This window comes from Micropterus salmoides, unplaced genomic scaffold (genome assembly GCF_014851395.1).
Source record: "Micropterus salmoides isolate LMB-PRFRI ecotype aquatic unplaced genomic scaffold, ASM1485139v1 Ms_hic_scaffold_12, whole genome shotgun sequence".
Lineage (NCBI taxonomy): Eukaryota > Metazoa > Chordata > Actinopteri > Centrarchiformes > Centrarchidae > Micropterus > Micropterus salmoides.
Window position 1 is genome coordinate 14,330,002 of NW_024040263.1, and position 20,690 is coordinate 14,350,691.

General features: G+C 39.3%; 1 protein-coding gene across 2 annotated transcripts in view; it reads right to left on the reverse strand.

The window, feature by feature from the left end:
• Positions 1–3,745: 3,745 nt before the first annotated feature.
• Positions 3,746–20,690, reverse strand: part of pcdh7a (protocadherin 7a) — a 45,688-nt gene continuing 28,743 nt past the window's right edge. For both annotated transcript variants that reach the window (XM_038713543.1, XM_038713542.1), the window contains 2 exons: positions 9,948–10,149; positions 3,746–7,911 (listed from right to left, as the gene is read on the reverse strand). In XM_038713543.1, coding sequence (XP_038569471.1) covers positions 7,373–7,911; positions 9,948–10,149 — 741 coding nt within the window. In that variant the 3' untranslated portion in view covers positions 3,746–7,372. The remainder of the gene's footprint in view (positions 7,912–9,947; positions 10,150–20,690) is intronic.

Consider the following 20,690-nt stretch of genomic DNA (forward strand, 5'->3'; position numbering starts at 1 on the left):
TTGAAATATAAAGTGTGTGTCTGTATAGATTTGTGTAATTATTAATTAATACTATTTAATTTTCATTGGTAGGGTGTTATTTTTATTATACAACTAGGATAGTTATTCTTGACATAGGCTATCACACGTTTTAACCATCAATATTACAGAATAGTTCAATCCATGCAGATGAAGAAGCTTAATATTTATTTATTGCTACAAATGTAAGTAACTTAGGCAGTAGACCAGCAGAAGTGATAATGAACAAAGTGCCATTTGGGAGCTGAAAGAGCAGGCTCTCAGAAAAGGAATGGAGCCATAAGATCCAGCTCCCTTCAAAAAGCCATTATTCCCATCACCTAACCTAACACTGTTGACATTAGTGAAGTCTCATTCATAACTGCATAAACAGAATTAACATCAGAAACTTAACAACATCGTGAATCAGTGTACTAACCTTAATTAGGCCTATTTTGTCTTCACACATTAAAGTAAAAGCAATGACACTATTGCAGACCACTGACAAACAAATATACTGTATTCTATATATTTTGAAACACCGTTTCTCACACCATAAAGATTTAAGAATAATGTGGATAACGTTTGTAGTTGTAGGCCGATAGATATCTTATTCTATTAAACGATATGTAAAATCCGGTTGTATATGTGTTATTTCCTGCTGTTCTACCAAGAATGCTGATGGCACAGCTTTGATGAATTCAGGCTGATGTGACCATGGAAAGATGAAGAGACATAAATGAAAGCCTACGGAGGAACACTGGGAGGATCAAATCTCACATCAGCTACCGCCTGATGTATCAATGAGAAAGAATGTTTACAGCGCTGCTGCAAGGTTTTCCTGAACAGAGGAACACAGCACTGACATAATTTATCACATCTGTGATGCTTCATGCTCAGCTGTACTGATGCTGAATGATTCTTTGGTGTAGGAAAGTTGCAGCAACCTTTTATAGATGTTAACTGACTGGACATCAGAAAACATTTCCTCCTGACAGGATAAGCACAAATAATAGGGAAATTTCAACATATTACACAGTTATGTTTTTTCACTTTGAAGCCATGAGCCCAAGGTTCTCTCTCTCTGCAAGTAAAGGCAATTCACTTCCACTCGCTTTCACTCAGAAAATAAGTCTGCTTAAGCCCCTTAAAGCATCTGACAACTCCAAAGACCATTTGATATACTGGACAGTGTGTGAGGAGGTTAATATTCTGAGGTTTACTTCACCAGGCGCCTCCCTCCAAACAATTTCCTCTGTCTTCAGAAAATCAATAAAATGCACATTCAAATTCCATTCTATCCTTGGATTTTAATTAAGAGTTCAAAAAAATTGACATCCTTTTATTGCAGTGCAAACAACTCCTTGTCCATTTATCTGGTGAAACAATGTGATTTATTTACAAAGCCTTTTATGGTCATCACTTATATGAGATGACTTAGAGCTAGAAGTTGATTGATAGGATACCTGATGCTTTTGATGTTTCAGATAAGGTTGTTAATACCTTTTATTGGGGGGTTTAATGATTTTTCTTTTTATGTGTGTTTTTATGACTTTATTGCAGGCTGCAGAACAATTGGTCCTTCGGGGATGGTAATGTATGGACATTTTTTCCTAAAGACCTACATTTGAATTTTTTTTTGTTGAAAACAGATTTCATTGGATGTGACATATGCTGTTATTTTAATACAAGTGATTATACTCATTTCAGATAATAAGGATAACAAAGGATATGGCCTTAGAATCCATGAATTGACATTTCAACTAACCCTAATCAAATGTGAGATTGTTCTAAGTCCTCATCCTGGAAATACACAATTTCAATTTCCTTTCCTCAAAAAAGCATAATTCATTCAACCTGCGATGTGAAAGTTAAGTTGTATTGCTTTGGAAAACCAAATTAATCGGCTGCAGTGAATCTGCATTAAGTGATTAGCCTATGACTAGTACAAGGTTCAGGCCAACTTCCTGGCCTGTTAAAATGGAAAACAGTGTAGAATCAGCTTTTGGGTTGTATTGATGTTGAAGATAGCAGCTAACTGAACATTAAAGCATGTATTATTCATGATGGGGGGTTTGCTGTAAATAGCCTTGAAAATAATTTCATGTAAATGAATGATTACCATGACTATTTATTTGATGCGTATAACATCCAAACCATTCAGGCAGCGACAGATTTTCACTTCTGGATTACACCGACAGTAATTGTATCATCCATTTTTATATCTGATATGACATACATACATTGTGAACTATAAAGAACCTTCAACTCATAAATGATCCTTTCCCAGATTGAGTCACATTGAACCTCTTTCCAATTACAGGAGAATAGTAGTTTACAAAAATATATGAGGCTACATTCACTATGATTCACTTTAAATTAAACTGGCAGGTGTATCTTCCTTCTGCCAGCTCAAAAGAAATGCATCAAAAGGCCTTCAATAATATTTTTCTTTACTTAATACTTTTCTTGTTCTATCCTTCTCTATGAGAAAAAATTATTTGAAACAAAGAAAACAGCTCATAACATGCCACAGAAAGATGTTATACTGTTAAAAAAACCAAAAAACTGAGGTAATACTGCTTCATGACCACATGGTGCCAGTGTTGCATACTGGACAAAACAAAATCCAGATTGCAGCCCTTTTTTGACATTTTGAATCCTTCATACTAATCTGTGCCTCAGTTAACACCTCTGAAGCATTTTCTGATAAGTCTAAGTCTAAATTGCCCTCTACATTTTAAAGTTTTCTTGCAGCAGGATCCAGTTCAGAAAGTTCACCTTTCAAAGATAAAGTTGATGGATTGTGCCACATTTAGGTGATATTCTATACATTCTAGTCAGCACGCATATCAGCCAGGTGCAAATTGACAATGCCCATTAAAATAAGAGTATCAAGGTGTCATTCTGCCAAATGGAAGGGTTTTGGATCTGTTGGTTGGGCAGTAAAACTGTTTTCAATTGAGTTCATTTTTGACCTTGGAAACAGGATATGTCAATATCTCCCATAAAGGTCCACAAAGTTGCTTGTATTGGAGCTTTCGACTGTATCACATGGACACTAGCAGATGAAGTTTGTTCAGATGTCATGGAAGTGTAAATCTGAACATCTACAATCTAAAGCTCCTGAACAAACAAGTAAATAGACCTTGAGTAGAGGTTGTTTTGTCAGCGGTTTGGTACCACTTTATAACAAGGTAACCTTTTGGTTGTAAATGTTAATAAGGCAAGAATAAACGGTCCCTTTCTAATAAGCCATGTGGAAAGGTCAGTCTTTCATCTGCAATTATAGATATTCATCATTAATAAAGGGTTTCTACAACAATCCTTCAATTCTGCAGTTATGAATGTTAATAAGTTAATAAATGGATTTTGGTCCAGATGGCTGCAGAATTGAAGAGATAGCTAAAAAGACAAAGGAAGTGTGATGCTGGTGGCAATATAAAAGTTTTTCTTATAAATGGCTTATAAAGGATCTTAAAAGCACTAGCTAATTACAGCTTATAAACCCTTTGTAAATGGTGCCTTATCACAGAGTGGTACTAAAAACTCTTGTGGGCACATCACTGCTTTTGTCTAAAAGAGTTCCCATGTCTGTGAACTCACTACCAATAACTCAAACTCAACTCAAACTGTTATTTTTGAGGCAAATGTTGCAAATATTTTGTCTGGAGTCATTATAAGTGCCCAAACTATTGTTTATATCATAATTACTGTGTGACATGATCTCAAAAGATTAACAAACAAGAGTGTTTGAAGTTTTTAATGTCAAAGTCAAACTTTTACATGATTCATCCTCGTACCAAACCATTCTGCGACAGCTCCTCTTCTTCCTCGTCATAGCAAATGCAATTAGTTCATTGTGTAATTACAGGAAGGGAGCAGCAAAAAACAGAGCCAGCCCCATAAGAAAAGAAAACAAAGAAGAGGAAAATAAAAAAAAATTTCTCATTTTTTCTCAGGTGCAGATTTGAAGACCTTAAGCATGCCATTGTCTGTTATGGTTTCCAGTTGTCTGTTCTACAGTGTAGTTTTATCTGTACATGGCTATAAGGATAACAGCATGAGGGGGATGACAGGTACAGGATGTGTGCTGAAGTTTCTGTTTTTAAAAATGTCTTGATTAGTGGGTGTACGATCTCAGGTGTTACACTCTTCTCTGTCTGTCTCCCCTCTCTGTTTTGCAGTAGACTGAAACATATTCATGTTAAACGTGCAGTATAAAAAAGATACACACCCACACAGATTCATGTACAGCAAGTTCCCTTAAATCCAAATGGGCGGGTTTGAAAGGTGCCATGGAACTGCCTTAAAACAGCAGTTTAACAAAATATCTGCCACTTTTAGGAGGCAGGGCTGTGTCAAAAGTCTCTTTCCAAAACTCTCCAACTGGACAGTAGTTCTTCAAGACCTTTCTGGCGGCCGAGGGATTGAGACACACTTATCTCAACACTTTCTCCCAGAGAAAGAGCATGTGTCCTTCTGTCTCTCAGTGTATGTACCCTGCGGGATGTTCTCTGATCACTTTTCAATGTGAACTCCCCATGTAAAGATTTAACTCATGTGTTAGGCGTTGAGTTTCATTACATCCTTACATCCTCAGCACAGTCCATCAATAGCAGAGCTCAGTAAACAGCCATGTTGGGGATTTGGGGTTAATGAAGGCTTAGGGAGTAAGTACAACAGTGGCTTAAAACAAGCTGAAGAGGGTCGGTCACAGAGTTGTGAAGTTAAAGATATATACAGGTATACAAAGTGTAATCACACACATAGAGAACACCCATTTCTCTGTCCACTTACCATTGTAAAATGAATGTAGAGGAACTGGTACTACTTTACAGTTTCCACACTTGAGTTACCTTTTAGTGAAGGGACTGTCAGGGCAGCAACAGCGTGTGCATTTCTGTCTGACAAGTAGTTAGTTTACAAGTTAAACATTGTCGCACATCTTACCTGAGTGTTGATCTCCTTTCTGACTAATTCTATGCTCTACATGGATCTATGAACTCAATTGGAGCACATCACTAACAAGTGTGTCTCCTGTGCCACATCTGATCCAAAACAACCAGGAAAATGAAGAGACACACTTACTGGCAATTTCCAGCAGTGTTACATTCGCCTATCCAGACATTAATGAGATCAGTGCAGATCAAGGGAGGAGAAGAGAGGAGAAAAGAAACTCATTAAGACCACAGGGACGACCTAACCCTATTATCCCTATCACACCACTGAACCACACACTGATGATGGGAATTAAGATGTGCTGGCCTCGATCCACACCCACTCTTCAGCCCAACGCAGCAGAGTGTATCTGGATTCGTGCAGTAGCTGCTGGGAAGGACAAATGTGAAGGAGTCTGTTATCTGTGAGGTTCAGTACAGCAGTATGGGCATGTTCAGGTCGGCACTGTGCGGTGAAAAGGGTGCAGCAGAACTCTGCGCTCCCACTACATTGTGTTCTTTTTCGTTAAAGCCTACGGCACCCCTCGTGCCGTCTCCGGGCCGTGGAAACTGAGAGAAAGGCCCTAGGTTACCCCAAACTTGCTCCATGATCAAGAAGGAACACTTTAATCCACTGAAGCTAACTCCCTTGCTGCCATCATTATCTCCATTTCCCTGTAAGCACACACATACATATAGTACAGATGTATCCAAATAGGCGTAGTATCCAAAAAGGCGTGTGGTTTTAAAAAGAGAGAAAAAAAGTTAGCATTATCTTTCTTTCATGCAGAGTACTTTTTTCTTTTCCTTTTTTTTCTTACAGAAATTAGTTTTTTTGGAGTCCTACTTACAGAATGCAGAATATCTTATATTCTCACATTGTCTTATCATTACATACAGTAGATGTGATGTCTGAAATTCCTTTTAACGTAGCTCCACGCATCAGTCAAAGATGAGTAATTATTTAAATACATTTCATGTTTAAATACTGGCTGGAGGGAAGCAGGCAAAATGCTACAGCTAGTTCAATGATAGGCAATATGTTAAAAAATTATGATTAAGAGCACATACACACACAGTGCATATGAACTGCGCATTGCACACATCTTAATATGGGTTTGTGTTTCTACTTATGTTTTAATATGCTGCGTGTGTGTGTGTGTGTGTGTGTGTGTGTGCTTAATGTTTTCTGTATGAAAGTAAATGCAAGGTATTATATACTTTATGTTACACAGCCACTGAATCATGTCATAAACTGCGGCCCTGTGCATGTTCACATTCTGCAAATGCACTGTATGGGTTTGTGTTTACATGCTTAGGTCTGTGTGTGTAAGTGCGTGCATGCGTGCATGTGTATATGTGTGCACTTGTGTGTGAAAGAACATTTATGATACATGAACACTGTTAGGATACTGTAGGTCTGTAGTAAATTCAGCACCTCAGTCTACTTGGTGGACACCAGCAGAGAGATAACACTGCCGTTTCATCAGATACACACGTACAATATATACATACAGACTGGGTGTGAAGGTAAAAATAATAAACACATATTTTCACACACGCCGGAATACTGTGGCACTACTGATACTCTATGAGAACCTTGTATTCTGAATGTTTACATTTGATTACTGTAAAAAAGTCTTTCTTTTCACATATTTGCAGTTTGTTCTGAATCTGGTTTTTTTTAAAGAACAATACCTGATTTTTGAGATGAGCACTTTTTTCCCTACTGTGTAACTGTACAGTGACCACACTTTTGTTGGTGCTTTGATACTCTGTTTGTGATTTGTTAAGATTCTCACAGGATTAGCAGTTTGATTAGTTAATGTCAACGTCTTGTGTTACAGTAGAGTTGATTAGGAATTAGAAAGTTTGATTGGTTTGAAATACATCCAAATAACTCAGAGACCCGTTACGTCTTTTCATCTCTTTTGATTGGATAAGACCTCAGTGGTTCACCAATTGAGTCCAAGTCCTGCCTGCTGTAGCCTCAGTAGAAGTTTTTGTATGCGCCGAGGCATTTATAGCATCAGGATTTATTCAGTCTCTCTCTTCTTCACACAGATCCCTCTGTGGCGGAGGGTCAGGCATGCATCAGATTCAGGTAAAAAGAAGAGATGAAGTTGTCCTCCTCCACATGGACATAATAGGATCTTTGCCTGTAGCCAATGTTCACTGGTAGTTAAAAAATACCTTTTTTTAGAAAGTACTCCTGGTCAGAGCTCTCCCAAGTGTTGATCCATCACTTGCTTAAGTTTCTGTGCCTATAAATATTAGTCAGAATTCCAATTTGATATACAGCTATTTTCTGACATTTTCACATCTTCACAGGTTTAAAAGGCCTTCCAAACTCATGACGTGCCAGTAAAGTCTTAACCCTCCCTCTTTTTCAGACAAGGGAGTGGTGTGGTGACGATTGCTCCATTGCAGGGCTGTCACAGGTAGACCTCGCGGCGTGACAACGTGAGGCAGGACGTGGTCTTGTAGTCCCCTCCTGTCCGCGTCAGTGGTATGACCTCGGGTGGGTTCTGACCTTCTCCTCCTTCCTCCTCTTGTTGGCGCCTCCCAAAGCCTGCACTGCTAAATGTGTCATAGGATGCTGAAGTCATCTTGCGGTTCAGAAGGTTGCGGTTGTGATCGCCCATGTTCCTGTTGCGGTCTCCACTACCCAGGGTGCTGAGAGGATCCCCGTTGGCTAGGGGTAATCTCTGACCTTCTCCGCTGACGACCACCCCGGGTTCTGAGCTCCCTGCGCTGCCAGCGCTCTCACTGTCGCTCTCATGGTCGTTACCACGGAGATTGTTGTTATTGTCTCCCGGGGCGAAGGTGGAGAGCCGTGGGGGGTCACTGCCGTGACGCTGACGCTGGCGTGGCGAAGGGCGGACAGGCATCCAGCAGGTATCAGAGTGGCCAAACTCATCACACTCCCTAGTACACTTTCCTGTCAGGGCTACGTCTGGCAGCTGTCTGGCATCTGGACATAGAAAAGAAACAAAAAAGAGGGATTATGGATAACCCTAACCCTAACCCTTCTTTAGATAGTTTTAAGCAGAGACACAGACATGAAGCAAAGGTACCCAACCAGAATCAAAATGGGGATGTAATCATTAAATGGTATGTGTCCTAAGATCTAGGTCACCAGGACACCCCAAAAGGAGACAATTAAATAAGAAAAGAGAGTATAACAGAAGTGATGAGGTGATCATTGGGTGAGGAAGACAGGAGAAAGAAAAAAAAAAACCCAGTGGAAATGCAAGAAAAATGCTATTAGACCAAAAAGGAAATTGCTGACTTCAACAGAATGTTTTTTAAAATCCGAGCTGTGCTCAGTATTATCTGAAAAGAGAAAGGTGAGGTCAGAAACAATCTATCGAGGCCAAAGAGAAGATAATTGTCAGCAATTTTAATGACAAACAGACATTTCTTTACATGGAAGGGGAAAGATTAAGTTACACATCAGCCCTATTACATCCCATGAGTGTTGGTTCAAAAGGTTAGTTAGGCCACCAGAGATTGAATGCTGATGTCCTACAAGGTTAATTGTCAAATGTTATGGTTATTATCTATGTAAATCAGTCATTTACAGTATGAATCAATACTGACATCATGTTTAATGGAGACAGGATTTATAATGATGATAGATGAGGTAAATGTGACGTTCCTGCCATTTGTTTTGTCTAGGTGTTACAGATACACATCTAATGAGCAACTGAAAACAATTCATTCATTCGCTGATTGCTTTTCTAAATTCTGCGTTTTCAGAGTTAAATACAAAAAAAATTTTATATTTCTGTTGTATTTTGAAAACCATTTGTGTTGCCTATGAGCAGCAGCCGCAGTAAATTCAATTATTTTATACCTCATAATTATAACCAACACAATTAATTCTCTTTTCAATACTTCTTTCCATCTGACCGTGACAAAAAATGTATTAAACTCAGAAGTCAGTCACCAAGGTCAAAATGACCTTGGTGTATTGCTTCAGTTATTCCAGCTCTGACTATATACAAAGGAAAGAGGAAACTAGAATTAATGCCTCGCGGTTGCATGCCTCCACCAACCAGTCAAGTTGCAGTTTACATCCATGTCTGTCCAGATTCATATAATATATATAGTGAAGACTTTAAATCGAAATTAAAACGAAAGGTATTACTGTAAGTGTATTTTTCACTATATTGATATTTATTATTCCAGTGAACAATTTCCAGTGAGAAACATACTGTCTTAACTTAGAGACTATTTTTACAGAGGAGTACAGAGGACAGAGAGTGTCAGGTGTTTTTGCAGAACATTATGATTTCATAGTGAAGTTAACCTTTAACCTTTTGGATATAAAATGTCATCACTTTTGTTATAATGAGCGTATAAATTCTTAGTTATGGCCAAAAATTGTTTTGTGAGGTCACAGTGACCCTGACCTTTGACAACCAAATTCTAATCAGTTCATCCTTGAGTCAAAGAGGATGTTTATGCCAAATTTGAATAAATTCCCTCAAGGCATTCCTGAGATGGACAGGCAGACAACCCAAAAACCCGGGAGCACGAAGGCATAAAAATGATAAAATAAAAATCTCCTTTGCCTCTCTCCATCCTTGACGAAGACAAAAAGTAAAGACACAGTTTCTTTGGTGAAAGGGAAGACTTGGGCTGCTGACTGACTACAAGGCCACAGATGAGCCTCTGGCACAAAATACAGCAAACATTAGCTTTTTCCACAAAGCTCTTCATAATGCACAAGCATACACACACAGGACAATTGATTTATTATTATTATAAAACGCATTCCCATCATTTAAGGAGAGAAACCTGCAAGTCAAGGTATTAAAGTGTTTCCGTGTATGTGTGGACAATAAAATTGTGTCAAATTGTGTGTTCGTATACAGTTTATAGCCTTGAGAGACAAAATGTGTCAGAAAATGTCCCTGGAAGCCTCTTGACTGCAATTCTGAATGAGTTCAATTAATTTTATTGGCTATTTTACAATGTTATTGTGTGTGTGGTTGCTCTGACCATTCTCCACATGCTCCTCCTCCCCCACACTGCCTTCCGGTGTGGTCCGCTCGTAGCCTTCTTCGGGCAGCGGCAGGGCTCCCAGCCGCGGCCCTGATGAACTCTTGCTGCTCGGTGTCTCCGAGTCCTCCAGGCCACTGTCATAGCAACCACCATCCTGGGGCTGGCTGACTACAGAGAAGGTCACCCGACGAAGGGTCCCCTGCAGGGAACATACACACACAATATGGGATTAATCATCCAGGATTCCTAATCTGAGAGTCTAAATCTGGGGATTAGGCTGGTGGGCGGGGGTCTGCAAAGACATATTGAGATTATCTGATTGTGTTCGCCTTGATTATGAGCTTAGCTGCTACAATGCATGGTAATAGTCATCAACCAATCACGGCAGTCTTTCAAAGTTTTCAGTTGGCTTTTAATCCCAGTTTAAATTAATGCTGCTGGACATGGCTGATGTTTACAAACCTCTGGCCGGCCTGGAAACACTTATTTTTCATCTGGAAAGGCGCCCAGTAGCAGCAGCTGGGTAATATAGAGTCCACTCTCAAAAACACTTGCTTGTGCTCTTTTGAAATAAGTGAAGGATTTAATGATAAGTTTAATAAGTTATTGTCAACAAATCAAAATCAAAACCAGCAATGTATTAAACTTATTAACAACAATAATACACACATCAATGAGTGCCACAACTTTGCAATGTGTAACATGTTCCTTCATGACAAATAGCATGGGCACCATGATTTATTTTTAATTCAATCCAAACTACACCGTCCTACTGTGTTATGTGTATAAATACTCACTAGCTGACCAATTTGTGTTTTAATCCGCAGCTGAAAGTCCCCAACAAAAGCACTATTGACTCCTTTTTTGAATAAAGCTTGCTGAAAACTACAGTGCCCAGCTGTTTCAGGAACCTATTATATATTTGTGATCAGGTTTTAAAGATTTACACCTTCAGACTGAAAGACACCTCATCCTCTGAATGCCACCATGAATAAATGACATGGAACTTTCTGTTCCTGTTGGTGTTGCACAAACAACAATATATGCATAGCTATAGTTTAAATTTTTATTTTAATCTAATTTTAATTTGTATATTTGTATTTATATTCTGTGTGTGTGTGTGTAGCTTGACGGGGGACTACAATTTCATTGTGCAGCCCTGTTTTGTAGAATGACAAATAAATGTACCTTGAACCTTGAGAAGCATCAAATGGGGTTTGGGCTGAGTGCCACAGACGGGGTAGGAAAGTTGGAAACTACTGAGAGACGCATTAACGCGTTGTTGGTTTTGGTCTTTTCATTGGTCAGTTACAAAAACTTAGAATATCATCAGTCTTATAGTTTCTGTTTTCCGTTGATAATTTGTATTGTTTACTATTTAGCTTGCATAATAATTTAGCATATTTTCCGATGTTTATGTTTGGTCTGCCTTTTCTTGTTCTTTTGATAATGTGTGATTTGAAATGGCTGTTTGTTTTCATTTTTATTAGTTTACATTGACCCAAGGAAAACTACCAACCATTATGTTGAAGTTAATTTGGATCTGAAAAAAAAAAAAAAAAAAAAAAAAATGAAATGCAAACATAAAGCCTTCAAAAGTAGACTGCACCCATCACTGTGAACCCAAACCAACAGACCATCTACCACCAGTGACGAATCTACCAATCCTTCCAGTGAAAGTGGTGGTGATTTAGTAACGAATCACATCATTCACTCAAAGTGAGCATCACACCTGCTGCTACTTCGTCACACAAATCACCCCAGTCTAGTTAGTAGACAAGTTTTCACATTGGAGGAAAAAAAACTCCTGTAATAAGTCCATGCTGAGAGAATATCAGAGAGAGTTAAATGACTCTGTCTGGCCTGGAGGGATCAATCTGCACCAGGAAGCCCATTTCTATACAACACCCCTCCTATCTCCTCTCATACTCATTTATCTGCTTGCAAAATTACAACCCTTTCAATTTAGATCTGCTTTGAAAGACGCAGCGTATAGAGAGGAAGTGAGGGAACAGAGGGAAGCCGCAGATTAGGGCGGAAAAACTTCAGCTCGGAACGTCGCCTCGGGATAATCTGGAGGGAAACTGATGGACGGCTGGCATAAAAGCCAAAGCTGAACCAATTCTTCTTTTTCTTCCACACACCCAAAGAAAAGGGAACATTTGAAGTTTCACCTCGTGAACACAGAAGACAAGAGGAGAGAGGAACACAGCAAAATTAATTAAGCAGAAGGGGGACATTAACGGGGCACTTGTTTTTTTCCACCATTTCTTAACAACGTTTAGATGAAAGAGGGATGGCATAAGGTAACTCAGGGACGGTGAGCACAAGTAAGACTGAGGGAGAGGAAGAGATATTAGGGTCTAATGGAAAAGCGGCAGTTCTTGGAATCTCAGTGGCTTCATCTTAATACTCCACAGAGAGAGCAATGTATTTTTAGAGCACTAGCTTAGACGAAACAGTCCAACCTCTTTTCCACTCGTTCAGACTAGGGGCCAATGGCACAGAGTGGAAAAAGAGGGTGAAAGTATATAAATGGCTGAGAATAGAGAGCCAGAAAAGGGCGCGGGTAAGGATCAATTTTGTTTTCTTACGATGAGAAAAAAAGTTAATTGTGTGATCTCAAGTTTGATTTTTGAGATCAGTGATGTCGACATCACAAATGATTCCTCTAGTTCTTCACTTAACAGGCTGTCAAAACTGTTTTCTTAGGATCATAGAATAATAACTCAACATCATGGCAGAATGTTTTTTCACGATCACAGAATAATTATTTCATGATAATAATGTTGTAAAGTTATTATTATTTCTGATCACAAGACAACAAGAGAAATAATTTTTGCGCACTCTCCAGTCTTCTGTTCAGAGAAACAATATAAAACAGGAAGAAAATGGATTGTTGTTCGCCCCAGTTTGTGCCTCTCGTGTCTTGCCATTGCATTTAAGTCACAGAGCTGTGCATACGATTTTCAAAGAAATAAATACCTGTTAATCTTTGAAAAACTCAGAAGGTCATTTAACAACACTATTCTTGAGCTATATCCAGAATCCTCAAAGAATCTGCTAACCATCAAGGAAATATATAATATATAATATTTTGAACATTTATTTTGAACATGTGCCTCTCTCTTTTAACATTTATTATCAGTAATATTGGTGTGCATTGATGTTACTTTCCAATTTGTTGTTTCAATACAAAATAACACAAAAAAGAACAACAATATATGTAATTTTCAGGTGCCTGGAAAAGAAACATGTTAAGAATAGTTTTTATTGTGCAACAGACCAAATGGAAAGGATTCTGGAAATACCTTTAGCACAGCGGTAAGTATATTGTCAAGTCTACAGCTATGCTAGCAGCACTGTGAGACTGTACATGGGTACAGCGGTGCTTTGAGTTAAATTCTAACGTCAGCATGATAGCATGCTCACAAAAATAATGTTAACATGGTGATGTTAAGTAGGCATAATGTTTACCATGTTCATCATCTTAGCTTAGTGTGTTGGCATGCTAACTTGCTAATTTAGCAACACACACAAAGTACAGCTGAGGCTGCTGGGGATATCATTAGTTTTGCAGGTAACTGCTTATGAAACAAAATTTTAGACAAATTGAAATATTGACCTGATGATGACGTTAGATGAAATGTGAGGGGATGATCATCCTGAGGGGAATACGAAACAGAATCCATGACAATCCATCCAAATAGTTCTGTCAAAATATTAATATACTAAAAGTGAAAAATGTCAACCTTCTGGTGGTGCTAGAGGGAAATTCACCAAAGTCAGCAGGATTCATCCACTGAGGACTATGAATGTCTGTACAAAATGTATCGGTAATTCATTAATTGAGATATTCCAGTCTGGTCCAAAGTGGTGGACTGAACATCAGACAGACAGACAGTTATTGTTATCCTTAGAGCCATGGCTAACAACTGTCTCGAATTTTTAAAACATCGCTGAATATTAATTTTTCTGAATAATGGATGCTCAACTCTGTGACTCGAGTGTAATGGTAATCCACGAGAGGCATAAACTGGGGTTAGGATTAATATATGAATGTAGAAATCCAGCCTGCGCCACAGGGCGGTAAATGATTGACAGACAGGAATTGAGTTACTACTATTGGAGGCCTGGTGCCGGTTGCTCCGTGTGTGTGTGTGTGTGTGTGTGTGTGTGTGTTCTATTACAGAATTCATCTGTTCAGCCGTGATCCCATCTAATTCAATTTCCCTCTAACCCTCTTTCTGGCCAGAGCTGCCCCCTTTCATTCCTTCATCCTGATAATTTTATTTTCGATTTCTCTCCTCTGTCCTTCCTCCCCTCGGCCGATCCTGCAGTCAACTCTGTTTTTCACAGCTGTTACTCTGCCTCTTTCTTTCTTTCTGTCTTTCTCCTTCTCACTTCCTCCAACCCCCCTCCATCCCTTTTTCTCTTGCCAGTCAGCTTTATGATGTGGCGATCGATGATATGTCCTTGACCTCGTTATGTGTCCCTCTCCTCTTCCCACAGCAGGATTTATTGACCCATAACTCCTCTTCACTCCCTAACCCCTTTTCCCCTCATTTTCTCTCATCCGCTGTCTCTATCTCAAAGTGTTTTGCTTATTGACAAACCTCTCTTCCTTCTTTTGCCAAATTCTATTAAATTCTTAAACACTTAAATTCTATTAAGTGGACCCTCACATTCTGCCCCTGTCCCTCTGGCTTTTTCTCACTTTTTTCCCCTTCAAATTTGGCTTTATACTTTCACTTATACATCTACTCCCTACCCAATCTTTCCATCCATTTTTATCAATATGTTTTTTTAAAGCTTTTTACATCTCCACAGTCTTTGCTTATACCTTAAATGTATCCCTTTTTATTTCCTGTTGGTTTCAGTTGCTTCTACCTTTCTCTAAAAAAAAAGCTCTGTACCCAAGCGCCCCTTGATGTTTTCCAACCTGACCTGAAGCACAAAGCATATTTTTGTGTGTGTGTGTGTGTGTGTGTGTGTATGCTTTCTATTATTTGGCTGAGAAAGACTGATTACTAAATATCCCAAATATCTAGTGAATGTCGAGACACATTTGTAAGTGTGAAGACACAAACAAACACACTTTCAAACACACACGCACACACACACACACACACACATACGGATGAATTGTTTAAGGTCCAATGTGGCCTATGAATTCATGGCTGATGGAATATTAATTGAGTTTGACGGAGGACATAAAAAACCTTCCCCTTAATCTGACACGGGCCATTACAGTTCAATACTGACATGGGAGCTTCACTCATCTGCACGGCACAGTGAGTGTGTTTGAGTGGATGGGTTTGTGTATGTGTGTGCATGTAATGCAACTATATTTTACAAGCAAATAAGTATCCTTGATACAGTATGGTAGTTTTTGTGAAGTTATTTCTGGCACATGGGTGTGAATCAAACAGAGGCATGATGGGTCTGAACTCAGAATAAACTTAACCATCTGAATCTTACAGCTCTGAAGGAACTGTAGGGAAAAAAAAGTTCCTAATATAGCTTTCATTTCAGGGCAAGAGCGTGTGGCAGCGCACGTGTTTGTGCATATGCTTATGCGTATGTGTGAGACTTCACACCTTTATGCTTGTGTTTTATTTCTGTGTAAGAGTGTGAGACTTTCAAAGCCTGCAAGATGTGTTATGTCAGCCTGTGAGAATACACGTGTGTGTTTGTAGTGTGAGGAGGTGCATGTATGTGTGTGTGCGTGCACAGGTTGGCTCAGTCATCAAGGTAATTAGTGTGTAAACCTCCTTGCTGTCGGTTCAAAGAGAATTAACGAGCTCTAGTTAATTAACAGTCTCTCTTCTCGTTACATGTGTCTGCATATTCAACACATGTGTGCTTGTGTGTGTATGTGCAACATCTGCACATCTGACTGTTCGTGCAGGTGTGAGCACATTTGGATGTGAGTGTGTGTTTTTGTTAGTCTATGCCCTGCTGCACTCTGGTCTGCATAATGAATTGACAGGATGTGGCTTATGCATAAACCAAAACTACAAATATGGTTGTAGGACTAAAGTCACATTTCCCTTTGGCTCTCTGCGGAGTCTCATTTATGTTTGACATCATCTAGGTACAGGGGGAGAGCCGCCGTGTAACAGCCGATTCTATTATTTAATAGTTTGTGTCATATAAATGATATTGTTTAGTTCCTCTTTAGTACATAACAAGTATTTTGGTTATATCAAGGCTCAGATTGGAGGTCAGATTGGAGGTCAGATTGGAGGTCAGATTGGAGGTCAGATTCTCACTGCAGACACACATTTGTTCATCTGTTCACTAAACTCCAAGTCACATTGCATGCAAGCAGATTGAGGATGTCATGCATAATCTATAACTGACCACAGTGCACAGACCAAATGTATATCCCATCTCAGATGCACCACAACATAAGCTGTACTTTACAGTTATCATTCAGGATTCTAAATACAGACCAAGAAAATGGATAAATATTCATTTTCTGCACCACATTGTAATTGAGGATTGACTGGCATAGCTTACTTAAGGCTGATACAAACATTTATTTAAGATCAGTATTCACTGATAGTGTTTGATAGCTTTTTGCTCCTGCTATTTGATACATACGTATCCAAATAATTCAATAATTATATTTATATAAATATAATATTTATCTAAATAAATAATAACAAATAAATATTTCCACCCTAGATTTTAATTACATGAAAAGATGTTTATTTTATTACCTGCTTGCTTTTGTTTGTAAAACTGTAACAGACTGTGGCAGAAGGAATTCGTATGTTTTAATGAGAAATGAGTTCATCAGTTATGATGTTGTTAGCTAGAGTTGTAAGCATGTTGGCCAGCATCACAAGTAATGCATTATATTTTCACCTGCCCCCCCCCCCCCCCCCCCCCCCCCCCCAAAACACACACACACACACACACACACACACACACACACACACACACACACACACTTTCCTCCATGTTGCTGCTGTGCTATAAACAACTGGAAGTAGAAAAGCAATTTTTCCCCTAATGGTTATGTTTTTGTGTTGAAACAGAAAGACTTCGGATAGTTGAATGAGCCAAATGTCAATCAAGCAGACACCTGACATCCCATTTGTAATCACTCCCTCCACACACCTGCAATTTTCCTAACGTTGACTGAGGGGTGTAGCTTTGCATGTTTATATCCCTGCCAGTTGTCCTTCACCGGTGATTTCAACCTGTGGACACATGATGTTTTATGTTTTTATATGTGATTATTTTCATGCCAGAAATAGGGATTAGCGGCAGAATGACCTATTGAATGGTTAGAACAGCCCTGGCATTAAAGCACACAACTATGGTAATGGTGGTAAGTGAATAAATGTTTGCAGAATATTTTGGCATTGCTTTCAGAAAAAGATATCTGATAGTCAATGCAAGATCAATATAACAATCTGATATCACTATATCAGATTATGTCACCTCATCCTGTTTCTCATAATGTGATAGCATATTTACTACCTAAAAATAATTGAACTGGTAAAATGTCAGTCTTCCGCATATTACAGCTATATCTGTGCTGAACATGTAAGGTGATATTGCACTATGCTGCCACAACACTAATGCCACAACACAAAACTAATATCCTCCTGTTCACACCACATTGGTATAGTGCAAACTTCATATCTATAATGCTGAGCAGTAGCAAAATGACCTTTGCTACTGCTCTCTTGATGGGCCTCCATTTAGAAATCATGTTGTGCTAATGTGAATGTGCTCATACTTTGAGAGTGGGGTAAGTGTTGTAATGAATAAGTGAACTCAATAACTGCGACTTTATTAAACTTTAAATGTTATTGACAAATAATGAGTTTGTATTGACTGTTTTAAAGCAGGAATTCAGTCGCTTTACATGATTGAACTGCCATGTAGAGATGCCTTGTGTGGAGACATTACTTACATGGATCGATTCAAACCATGGTCTAATTCATATATTCAAAGTGAAAGGCTCTAGTGCAGCCCAGCTCGAGTTAAGTCGCACACACAGTGACTTCAGACTCGACTTGAGACTCGTCCTCAAAAGACTTCAGACTCGACTCGGACTCCAGCAGGGGCCTGTACCACGAAGTGAGTTCAACATACCCAGGATATGTTTTCGTTATATGGCTTAACTAACCCTAACATACGCGATTGGGATAGGCGGTACCACGAAGCTGGTTATCAACTCGGTAAGTCAACCCAGGATTTCCCAATTCAGCGTGAGTGCGCTCACATAAAAGAGGCTGTGTTAGCAGCAGATGACCAATCACAGACATGAACAAGTCCACTGTCAGCAGAGCGTCATATTTTATGAACGAGGATTAAACTGTAACACAACAGAAATACGACAGTAACACGCCTGCATCTGACACATGCAGGGAGACAGAAAATCGCAGACAGTGTAAATGCCTAAATAAACAGGCGTAGTATATTATATTGCGTTGATTTAAAGTGTTCTTATAAGCTTATCAGCCTTATTCTTTCAGCTCGGCTGTGTGTAGGCATTTCCACATTAAAAGACTGGGGCACTGAATAAGTGGTCTTCTACCTCACTTCAAAAATGAGATTAATTTATTTAACACACTCAAAAGTGTTCCAAACATTGTTCTAAATTAACTTCATAAAGCAATGAAACAAAAACTCCATTCATGCCATAAAATGTGCTCAAATAGTGTTTGAAAGACTGAATCTCAACATTTAGGCTACTGAAAACTCACTGTCCCACCTTTTGCGCCCACATCGCAGAAGGTGGGGCGGAACATGACTACAGTCTCTGTAGTAGGCCTAGGAAAGCTATATTAACCTAAAATAGATCGCCTACGTTCATATTAAAATTTAGTATTTCAATATCCCTACCAAACTGCTCATAATATTCAGTCTCACATTAGAAAAATAAAACCATTTATTTTAACGGCTGCGTCAGGCTGTGTGAAACGGAATGGGAGCAAATAAAAAATATTAGACACATTTCAAAGCAGTAAGTAGGCTTATCCTGCTGTACTGTAAAAACCTGTAGGCAACAACAGCTTAAGTCTTTTAATCAGTCTCTGTAGGATTATATCGCTATAGTCAAGAGTTTCTCCACATCACCGCTGCAAACATAAAGCAGCATAGGCCTATAGGCTAAAACAGTCTGTGGGATTTCCTATAGTGATGGTAAGTTTGAGTTTTTTGACAGACTCGTTCATTAAAATCTCTTCATTAAAATAAACTAATCTTTTTTTGAGTCATTTCGTTCATTTCGTTCATTTGCAGCCCTCTAGTGGGCGATTAAAAAACAGCGCCGTTCTCAAACACGGAAGGCTCCCTGGCTTGCTTTATTTATAAGTATAATGCACAAATTCACCTCTTGATTACTATATATCATCATTATATAAACCCCCCTGGGCCCACAACCAAATTCAAACCATGTAAAAACCACAGAAATATGTTGTCAATATGTAATCACCACTACTCCGGCTAAATCCTTCTATTGTCACAATCTTTCCCGAGTATACAACCAGACCAGCCATATAAAGGCTTATAATTACTATCATTATCTCTGAAGTGGGCGGAGCGGTGGTGCAGTGGTTAGCACTGTCGCCTCACAGCAAGAAGTTCGTGGCCCCCGGCCTTTCTGTTTGGAATTTGCATGTTAAACAACGAAATAAACACATGCAGTTTGGCAGGTCTGGACGCAGAATGGGCCACATCAGGTCCAGATTCTGTAGACAGAGAAACACACATGAGCACATCACTGTCAAACATGGCCAGGTTCACCAGTCACGAGCTGTGAAACAACAGCACAGCTCTGTTGGTAAATAAAAAGGAAAAGTTACGTTGCGTTGTCTGGATCAGCTGTTTACTGCAACGCTAATGTTGCTACGTGGCTGTGTTTTAATGTTTTAATGACCGAATCTGTTTGTTTTGGAGAGGAGACGACCTCTGAGGTAATTCGGCTCCAGGTAGAACCCTGTCAGGGCTCTGAAGAACAACTCTCATCAGACTAAAGTTATGGTGTGGCTGTGTTAAAACTATAACTTAGCACAACATCACTGCGCTGTAATAATGTAATGCTTTATAAAATGTCACATAATTAACATAGTAATAATAGCTAATAATAATAGCTATATAATGTCTGTCCAGTGACTGTTACCTGACAGCCGACCTGCCTGTCATTCTCCGGCGCTGGCAGTCACTCAGCCTGCAGAATGAACGAAAGACTGAGGAGGAACCATGTGAGCAGTGAACTCAAACCTAGAGACCCACAGTTGAGAGTCGTGAACTAATCAATTCTGTTTCCTGTGCTGACGGGGCCCATGCAGCTGCCGTGTGATGAGTGAACGTAAGAGTACAAGATCCTTCACACATATGTGAAAATGAACGAATCACTCACTGAGACAACCAGTTCCTCCTGAGTCATATACACGATTAGGTCTTATGAACGAAAAGTTCTTTGAACGACACAACACTAATTTCCTACAGATGGTGATGTAATTTTTCAAGAGAGCTGATTGGTCAGTAGGCGGCGTTTTCACAGAGTTGCTCTCTTATCTGGAACATAACCTGCTCCAGAGCAGGTTAGCCACTCAGCATAAGTTACCATGGCGATCTACCCCGGTAAGAACTGAATCACCTTTGTGGTACTGAAAACCCAGGATTAACCCCGAAGTTACCTGGATAAGCTCAAATCCTGCTTCGTGGTACAGGCCTCAGGTGCGGGACTCGTGAACAATGTTTATTTTG